This window comes from Thunnus maccoyii, chromosome 8 (assembly GCF_910596095.1).
Source record: "Thunnus maccoyii chromosome 8, fThuMac1.1, whole genome shotgun sequence".
Lineage (NCBI taxonomy): Eukaryota > Metazoa > Chordata > Actinopteri > Scombriformes > Scombridae > Thunnus > Thunnus maccoyii.
Window position 1 is genome coordinate 28566586 of NC_056540.1, and position 8815 is coordinate 28575400.

General features: G+C 44.0%; 2 protein-coding genes across 2 annotated transcripts in view; both read left to right on the forward strand.

The window, feature by feature from the left end:
• Positions 1 to 229, forward strand: part of spata5 (spermatogenesis associated 5) — a 122945-nt gene extending 122716 nt beyond the window's left edge. Inside the window, exon 17 of the mRNA XM_042418430.1 lies at positions 9 to 229. Within this exon, the coding sequence (XP_042274364.1) occupies positions 9 to 188 (180 nt within the window). The 3' untranslated portion in view covers positions 189 to 229. The remainder of the gene's footprint in view (positions 1 to 8) is intronic.
• Positions 230 to 2800: 2571 nt separating this feature from the next.
• spry1 (sprouty homolog 1, antagonist of FGF signaling (Drosophila)) lies at positions 2801 to 7024 on the forward strand. Its single transcript, XM_042419967.1, has 2 exons — positions 2801 to 3478; positions 4974 to 7024. Exon 2 carries the CDS (start codon positions 5029 to 5031, stop codon positions 6115 to 6117), a length of 1089 nt encoding a protein of 362 aa, XP_042275901.1. The 5' UTR covers positions 2801 to 3478; positions 4974 to 5028; the 3' UTR covers positions 6118 to 7024.
• The last annotated feature ends 1791 nt before the right edge of the window (positions 7025 to 8815 follow it).

Below are 8815 nucleotides of genomic sequence, written 5' to 3' on the forward strand. Positions count from 1 at the left end.
TGTCCCAGATAACAGCAGTATGCAGAGAGGCTGCCCTTCTGGCCCTACAAGAGGACATCAAAGCTCAGCACATCGAGGCCAGACACTTTGAAAGTGCCCTGAACACTGTGAAGCCCCGGATCCCTGACTCTCTCATCCAGTCGTATATCAGCTATCAGCAGCGACAAAGCGGCCTGTGCTTCTTCTGACCACTGCTGCAATGGACAAAATAAAAACTAAGGAACCTTTTTTCTTTTTGTCCGTCTGATATTATTTTAATTGCATAGTTTTTCAACTGCCTGGGTCTTCTGAACACATAACTGTCATCAGCTCATATGATAAGATACTGATACCATCCACCAGCTAAACACCATGAATACTGGTGAAAGAATAGATTTCTCTTGTATAGATGCTGTAAGAGTTACCTTACTGTTGCAAAGGGGGGGTCTGAAAAATGAGTGAAGTGTTAATGTTTGACCATATTAAATATTAATAATGTAATGAGTGCATTATTTATGTGTTGTTTTCATTTGGTTGCCTTGTCTTTTTAACAGCGAAATGAAAGGTAAATGGTACAGTAAAATCACAAAAAAGCCAATAAACACTGCAGAATATTCTGAATAAATCCTGAGATTAAAACATAATTTGCCACTGAATAGAAAAGTCTGTAAAGTCACGGTAAAATCTAGTCAAAACCAGTAGGTCCCATGCATAATAACATAATATCAAAAACACACTATCACTGCAAAAATGCACTTTTCTGGGAACAACTGGTGTAGACTTGAGTTAAAGACCTCCCGGGCATTGGCCTGTTTTAATGTGCTTTCACCTACAATACATCCAAAGAGAATCTGTCTTTTCTGTATGTTTTCAAACTGTGTTTTCACTGTTTAAATATTTGTGGCTCTTCAGATGGAAAAAACAACTTCCCTATGGGATGTTGAATAACTGCACAGTCAGATCACAGGTTTCTGAAATGTTTTCGGGATGACAGATTAGACTTCAGTCCCATATTTGACAAGATTGCAATAAACCCTAAATTGGTGAGAACGTTTTATAACCGATTATGCTGTTAGTGGAGAGCATGAGCCATTTAATCAGTATGCTGCATATGTCCCACCACACTAATATCTATTGAATGAAATAGTGGAATCAGCCTTTTTATCTGGGGACCTTCTGGACCCCCTTCAAGGACCCCTGACTGTTCCAAGACCCCTAGTTTGAGGAACCGCTGCTCTAAATCCACGGGGAGAAAAACAGCCACGGCTGGTATATTCATCACATCCATCCATGGAAAATCAGCTAATTGCTATAATCTTGAGATTTCCGTCCGCACTTCCGACCACTAAGAGCAGGGATCCAGGCGGCCATCTGTCGGTCTACCAGGATTTGCTTTATCACCAAGAAGCTGAATTTTTACATCCAGCCTTAAAAACTTCTCAGTCTTTACTGCGCCACACAGTCACTTTAACAGTCTGTTAACTCTACTGGGGCTTTTTTCGTATTCTTTTTTAAGCATTTGCTGACCCGAAATGGCACTGGGGGTCATTCATCTATTGATTTTTCCATTTGAATAGGATAAATTGACTTTGTATTGAACTTCCTTTTCTCATGGATCCGGATGTAGCGCATCCGCGACACCAATCAAACCAGACAGTCAGGAACAGAGAGGAGGGGGTGGCAGTAGTGATGGGGGAGTCTTTCCCCTGGCTGCAGGGCTGCTTTTTTCTTAAGGTGGTCCAGAACTAAACCCCCAACCACCACCACCTCCCCTCCACCCCCCCATTCAAAAATCTACCCACGAAACTCTTCAAATGATGGGAAAATGCCCTTATCACAGAGTTATGCAAGCTGCAGGCTCATCGTTACACATTTTATTTCCTCTGATGACATGCGTAAATGCGTAATGGGAACATTCCACAGAGGAGAAGACATCCTGTTGATGTTATCTCCCTTAATTGTCCATAAAAACACGTTGTCTGTGCAGACAGCGGTTTCAAAAAGAGGTCCCAGAACCATCTTTGGAAGTAACCCATGAGTTCCTAAGTTAAATTTACTTCACTTCTTTGGCTCTAAGAATAATTGAATGTGTGATGTAAAAGTAAATACAACAGACATGATAAACTCAGTACTAAAGCCTGTTAAGGACCCTTGAATGTCTCTGAAACTCTGTTCAGGAGGGATTATCATTATAAAAAAAAAAAGAATCCCAGACGAATCTTTAATTTCTTAGCACAACATTTTTCTTCCTTAATCTATATATTTTTTTAAAAGTCTCTGAACCCCTCATCTAAAAATATATATTTCATTACAAGTTGAAGTTAGCTTTAATTTTCCACCCCAAAACTTTAGTCATAAACATGACTTTCAGTTATGAAAAAGGTTCATTAGACTTCTGAAGCAAGACTGTGAAGATGCCTTTATCACTCATTAGTTTATTTATAGTAATAAAATACTTTCAGTGTCTATAAAAGCTCATATGTGTATGAACCAATGTGGCATTTAAGATAATGTTCCAGCAGCAGTTCACAAAACGATTCAAATAAGGATACATTTAAGAAAAGGGGCTTTTTCAATTTCTGTTTGCCCCGTGTATGTAGCTATGGCTTAGTACCAAATATAGAAAATCAGCAAGTATATAAATAAATGTGGCGTTTATTGCGTCACTATTAGTCATATTAACCTTATTCACTTCATTATTCATAGCCCACAAGACCGGAAACTAGTGTTTTTTCCTCCCTGAGCCCCCTCGTCGAGCCAACTCAAAAGACAAAGCCGTTCCACCTTAACTAGTGCACACATCTCTATCGCCCGGCCTTCCACATCTGCCCAATGAATCAGGAGCGGATGCGATGTATCCTTTTTCAGTGGAGTGAATGGCCAATGGGAGTTGGCTTGTCGAGCAAACACTGAGCCCTGCGTTCTCATTCATTCAGTGCTGAACAGGCCCGCAGAGCTGGAGAGAGCGCACCGCGATCTGCGACCCGACGACGCTTTTTGCACAAGAGCGCAGATTCCCCGCAACAATAAGTAACAGCCAGAACTTAAACTCAACTCTCAACAGATACTCGAAGAGGAGAAACTCTTGGATATAAGCTCAATCGTCTTTAATTTTATTTCTCCGAGACGTTGTTTTCGCTATTTTTATTTTACAACAATTCCTACGGGACTTCTATTACTGGGTTGTCTTGCCTAGAGATCGGCCTCCAAGTGCGCAGCAGTTCTCCGGGTGCTTTCCTTCCCTCCCTACTCCATCAGTGCTCCTTCGTGGATTTATTTTGTCTTATCCTGGGACGAATGCATGCGTAACCCGCGCTGAACTTTTCTTTAAAACTGACCAAGAAAAGGGAATAACGCAAAGGGATACACTCGCACTTGGATTAACAGACTGTGAATGTATGCCTCATAGTCTACGTTTGGACATTGCCCCTTCCCTTTGGATGGAGTTTTGGTAGGCTATTTGGTTGATGGATTCGACGTTATGGATGGTTGCATATAGGTACGTATCCTCTTAACTATTTTACACTTGTTTTACGCATATTAGTTGGGTTTACAGTATTTGTTGCCCGATAGTAGCGCACGTAGCGACGTAGTATTCGCCGCTGTAGCGATGTATATGTTTCGTTAGACTGGTGCACAAAGTCTAAGACTTTCCGTGGCATTTTCTATGCGTATGGCACGTAAAAAACACCCGCAGTGGGTTAAAATCATCGCGATTAGTTGATGAAGTTGATGGATTTCCATGCCTGTGTCCTTCCGTGGCTCCGCTGTAACAAACACCCCTCCCCCACGGCGGTTGTTTTCATTCATAAGTTTTTCCCCGTCTATTTGGATGCGTCCTCTAATGTCTCTTGATCTCCGGCTCTGTGGGTTTTATAGGATCCTGGTTTTATTACTGCGCACGACGTCTTCTCCTTTGAACGCGCTCTGTGCGGATAATCCTACTTATAGCCTAGTGCGCCCTTTGACGGGTACACTATTAAAAATAAGCGTTTGTTTATTTGCAAAGCACAAAAAAGCAGCAAAATCGATCACTTTGGCTGCAGCGTCTCTTCCCGTGAGGTTTGATGTGTTTTACAGGACAGCCAGGCTTTATGTTTTTGCAAACTATGTAGGTTTTGGCCTCGTGCAGGTCGGCTTTGCTTCATAACATCTCCGATAACCCGAACCCATATTCATAGTGGTGTTTATGGCACACACACGCGTATTAGACAAATTATTTGCTCCAGATAATCTCGAAAATATGTCTTGCTTTAGTTTGAGTTGAAGTTTAAACCCGAAAACTTTCTAGCGCTCGGCTCGTTTTTCTACTAAAGTCTGAGTTTTGTCGGAACTTGGTCTGACCTTAGTTTTTTTGCTCTACTTTTGTCCCCATTTCCCTGAAATCCTTTTTGGTGTAGTAATAGAATACTAAGCGAGGCAGCTCATTTAGTTCCCTTGGATCGTGTCCTCATTTCGTCGCCGCGGTGCATTTAAATGTTAACTAGTCATACAAATGTAAATGAGGAGGGGAAGTATTTGTAGGCCCTACTGAAGTTTAGATGTGTGCGTATTGGGGAGGAAGGTACAAAAAGTCTTGTTAATAGTCAACTTTTTTCCCGGGTTGCCTCACTTAACGGGATCAAAAGTGACATATTGTCATGTTGACAGGATGAAAACAGTGATTCTGGGTAGTTGTTAAAAAGCCTACACCTTCAAATATTACAATTAATCTTGTTGCTCATTTCACTGTTATAATCTTATCATGTGTTATTTTCTCAGTTTTAGTATACTTGTAATTATATTACTGTATAGCAATAATTAGATTAGCAATAATACAGTTTTTCTTTTCACTTGGTTACGTATATGAAATGTCCTGGGAACTGTGTTAACCCCTCTCCTATCAGGACAGTGTCTGTTTGCCAGTTATGCCATGTTTTGGCTCTCTCTGATGATGTCCCCTCCCTCCCTGCCTCTCCTTTGTCTCTCCCCGGCCTCTCTTCCCCCTCTGGCAGGTTTTCCGATGCATGCCAAGTCCACGGTGAATGTCGGAAGTGGTGATCCCCCCAGATGGAGCTCCAAAGTCAACATGGCCCCGGCGGTTCATTAGTGGTGATCCAGCAGCCTTCCCTAGAGAGCCGGCAGAGGTCGGATTACGAGCGGGAGCTCCAGCATGCCGCCATTCTCTCCCTGGACCAAATCAAGGCCATCCGCTCCAACAACGAGTACACTGAGGGGCCCTCGGTGGTACGGAGGCCCCCTGCACCCCGCATGGCCCCCAGGCCGCAGGACAAGCAGGAGAGAACTCACGAGGTCATCCTCGTCAATGTGAACAACAATTATGAGCACCGGCCGTCAGGTCATCACCATCATGTCGGGGGCGGCATGGTGGTTGTGGCTGGGGGACAGCAGTATGGCGGGTCCCGGGCGCCGGGGCTCAGCCGCTCCACTAGCACAGGAAGTGCCGCCAGTTCAGGGAGCAACAGTAGTGCCTCCTCTGAGCAGGGACTTTTGGCACGCTCGCCCCCCACCAGGCCCGGCATGAACTTACAGCACCACCACAGAGCAGAGCGGCCTGTTAGGACTCAGCCCAAGCCCAAGGCCCTTTTACAGCCCCAGCAGGGACCTCACTTCCACCAGCCTCCACTAGAGGCTCCACTCAAGCCCCCGGGCAAAGGGAAATCAGACTTTTCTGGCTCTGGCAACGGGGTGGTGGCTGCTGCCGGGCACCAGTTCATCTGTGAGCGTTGTGGGAAGTGCAAGTGCAGTGACTGCACGGCTCCTAGGAGCCTGCCTTCATGTCTGGCGTGCAACGGCCAGTGCCTTTGCTCTGCTGAGAGCGCGCTGGAGCACGGCACGTGCATGTGCCTGGTCAAAGGCATCTTCTACCACTGCTCCAATGATGATGAGGGGGACTCGTGTGCTGACCACCCCTGCTCACTGTCACGTTCCCACTGCTGCTCTCGTTTCCTGTGCATGGGATTAATGTCGGTACTCTTCCCCTGTCTGCTATGCTACCCGCCTGTCAAGGGGTGTCTGAAGGCGTGCCAGGGCTGCTACGACCGGGTTAACAGGCCTGGCTGTCGCTGCAAGAACTCCAACACTGTCTATTGCAAACTGGAGAACTGGCCCCCACAGACCCAAGAAAAACCTTCCTGATCACCCCTGTGTGTTTGTGATTGCGTGTGCGCGGGAGACTCTTGATGTGGATCTTATGATGACAATGATAATGATGATGATAGTCACAAATTAATGTTTATCAAACATTCTAAGCACCTCCCACCTGCCTCCCCTCCTCGCTGCGGAACCCTAAGGAGCTAAGCAAAGGAGTAACGAAAACCACTCAATTTTTATTTTTATTTTTTCTGGATCAGGACCATGTTTTTACAGACCAGTGTTTGCCTTAACTGTTTCTATGTCTATCCTCAGCTCCTCATTAACACTATTTTTTTATATATATATGAAAAAGTTTTTCTTCCGTTTTAGGTAGGCAGTTTCCTCTGGGTCTCTGTGCCCGGTGGGAGCTGCCTCTTACCAAATCTGTGAAGGACGATCTACTATAGGGCAATTATGTAGCTGTTACCTGGTATTCATAGCAAGCAGGTATGTTTGAATTATTGGTTGCTACCACACTAAAACCGTGGTTCCTATGCTCATGTTGCATTAACGAAAGCACATCCATCTCATAGTATTTTTTTTCTCCACTTGGATATGTTTCTCTTCTTCCACCCATCTGAACTCTTCATACACATTCTGTGGCATTCTCCCATGTTTTGTTTTGTTTTGTTTTCTTTATTTTGTGTAAATTGTATGCTCAAAATCCATAAGAGGAATTCTGGCTATTTTTTAAAGAAAAATGTCTGTTAAAACATTTTTTTTTTGTTGTAAAAAATATTTATTATGTGAAGCTCTATTATTTTATGATATTTATTGCAAGAGACAGTCTTAAATTTACTCATGTCTGAATATAACAAAATATCAAATACTTACTGAAAAATTAAAGGGTGGCACAAAAGAAAACTATGTTAACTTTAATGCAGAAAATATATTAATTAATGAAAAAATAGCTCTGTCTGGTGTCCTGATTGTGCTGTTGAGAAACAGTGAGCAGTTTGAGGAATGAAAGGTCTGACTGATGGCTGATTTAAAGGGAATACCGGTCTGTTTCTGAGTTTGGGTTCATTGGCGAACAGCAAATCACTGTTTTCTGCGTGCGTGTGTGTGTGTGTTCATGATGGGTGTGGAATTCCTGGTAAAAATTTTCAGCAGTGAGTAGAAACAGCTTGTAGCTCAAAATGTGACTGTTTACATTCTTGGAGGGCTTCTTTGCTGCGATTCTCCTCGGTAACCTTGAAAGCTAAACAATACAGGTCATTGACACGATTAGCCCCGAAGCTGTTAGCATCAACAGAGCCTCCACGTTTCCATGAGTTATGCTCACAGGAAGTCTCCTTCTAAACCCCCCACTCCAGTCACCAGCCAACAAGTCACCACAAAACTATGCACTGTAGTTTATTCCCTGGGCTTTAACGCGGCTAGATCGGGATGTTCCCAAACTCCCAAATGGTCTCCATATTGTGGAGCCCAACAGTGTGTGCCTTGAGAAATGGGAACAACCATTACGAGTAGCTGGGGCCACCTGTTCAAAGATAATAAACCAGGGCTATCAATGCTGGGCTTTTATGGCGTGGTTCCTGCACTAAAGGCAACGACAGCGGCAAATCCAGCCCCCACCCCAACCCACACTCCCCCATTTGGCCGCCTCTTTTTGTCAGTGAATTTATCACTTGGGAAGTCCGCTGACCCCCTACCCCCACTGACACCCACCCAGCCCTCCACCTCCGGGCCCCCAGGGGATGAGATCATCACTGTGAAAGTTGGTTGGTCAGCCAGAAATGCCAACAGTTGGGGAAATACAAACTGTGACCAGGAAATTCTCTAGGACAAAGGAAAAAATATACTGCGGCTTTGGTTTGGAAAGCTGCAGCGTTGGCAAGAAAACACAACCGTGTTTATAATCAGCTACATGTGATGGTGGTGCCCTCAGGTGCTGTGTGCAACAGGCTTGGGATCTTTGGATTCAGAGTTTTGCTAAATGGGAATGTGAAGCTCTTGATCAGTTAGAGCCCTACATTAAAAGCTGAAGTGGTTGTGAGTAGTTAAGGTTTGGTTTAAACACTTCACAGATGAGAAGCTAATGGTAAACATGAGCACAAAGGAAGTATCTAGTTGCTTTTGTCATTAAGCTGACCAGGCTTTCACTAAGACTTGACTAGCATACAGTCTTATTGCAGTTTGTCAGCAGTTTGCATTAAATGAACCATCCCTCCAAATGGGCCTTCTGTACTTAATGTGCTTTTCTTTCCCTTTTTGGTGGAATGTACCTTTTGTTGCCCTGAATAGTTAAGAGTGGATTAGCGATGTCAATTTCCTGTTACCTTTCAGAGCTGCAATTCGAGCCCCATTTGCTTCTGGCTCCTGGATGATAGCAAACAATGGGAGGCCTCTTTTTTCAGGTTTCACTATAGTTCCCCTGTACAGATGAGGGGGGGTGGAAGAGATCTAAACTGTATTCAGAAGGCGGCGAACAGGAAGACAGTGTTTACTTGATATTTTCCAGCCTAAGCCAAATAAGGAAATAGATCCTACTCCCACCATTTCCAAAACTTGGCTCTGTTAAGTCCTCAACATGTCTCTTAAATCTCTGATCTAATCGGCGGGGGTGTCTAAAATAACATTTTAAGGCCTCTGAATAGTTTCTTTCACTTTTCAGTCACCCTGCCACGTGAACTGCTCTGTAACTGCATCATATTTTACACATCACGGGACTACCACTCCACTGCGAAAAAAGTGAAAT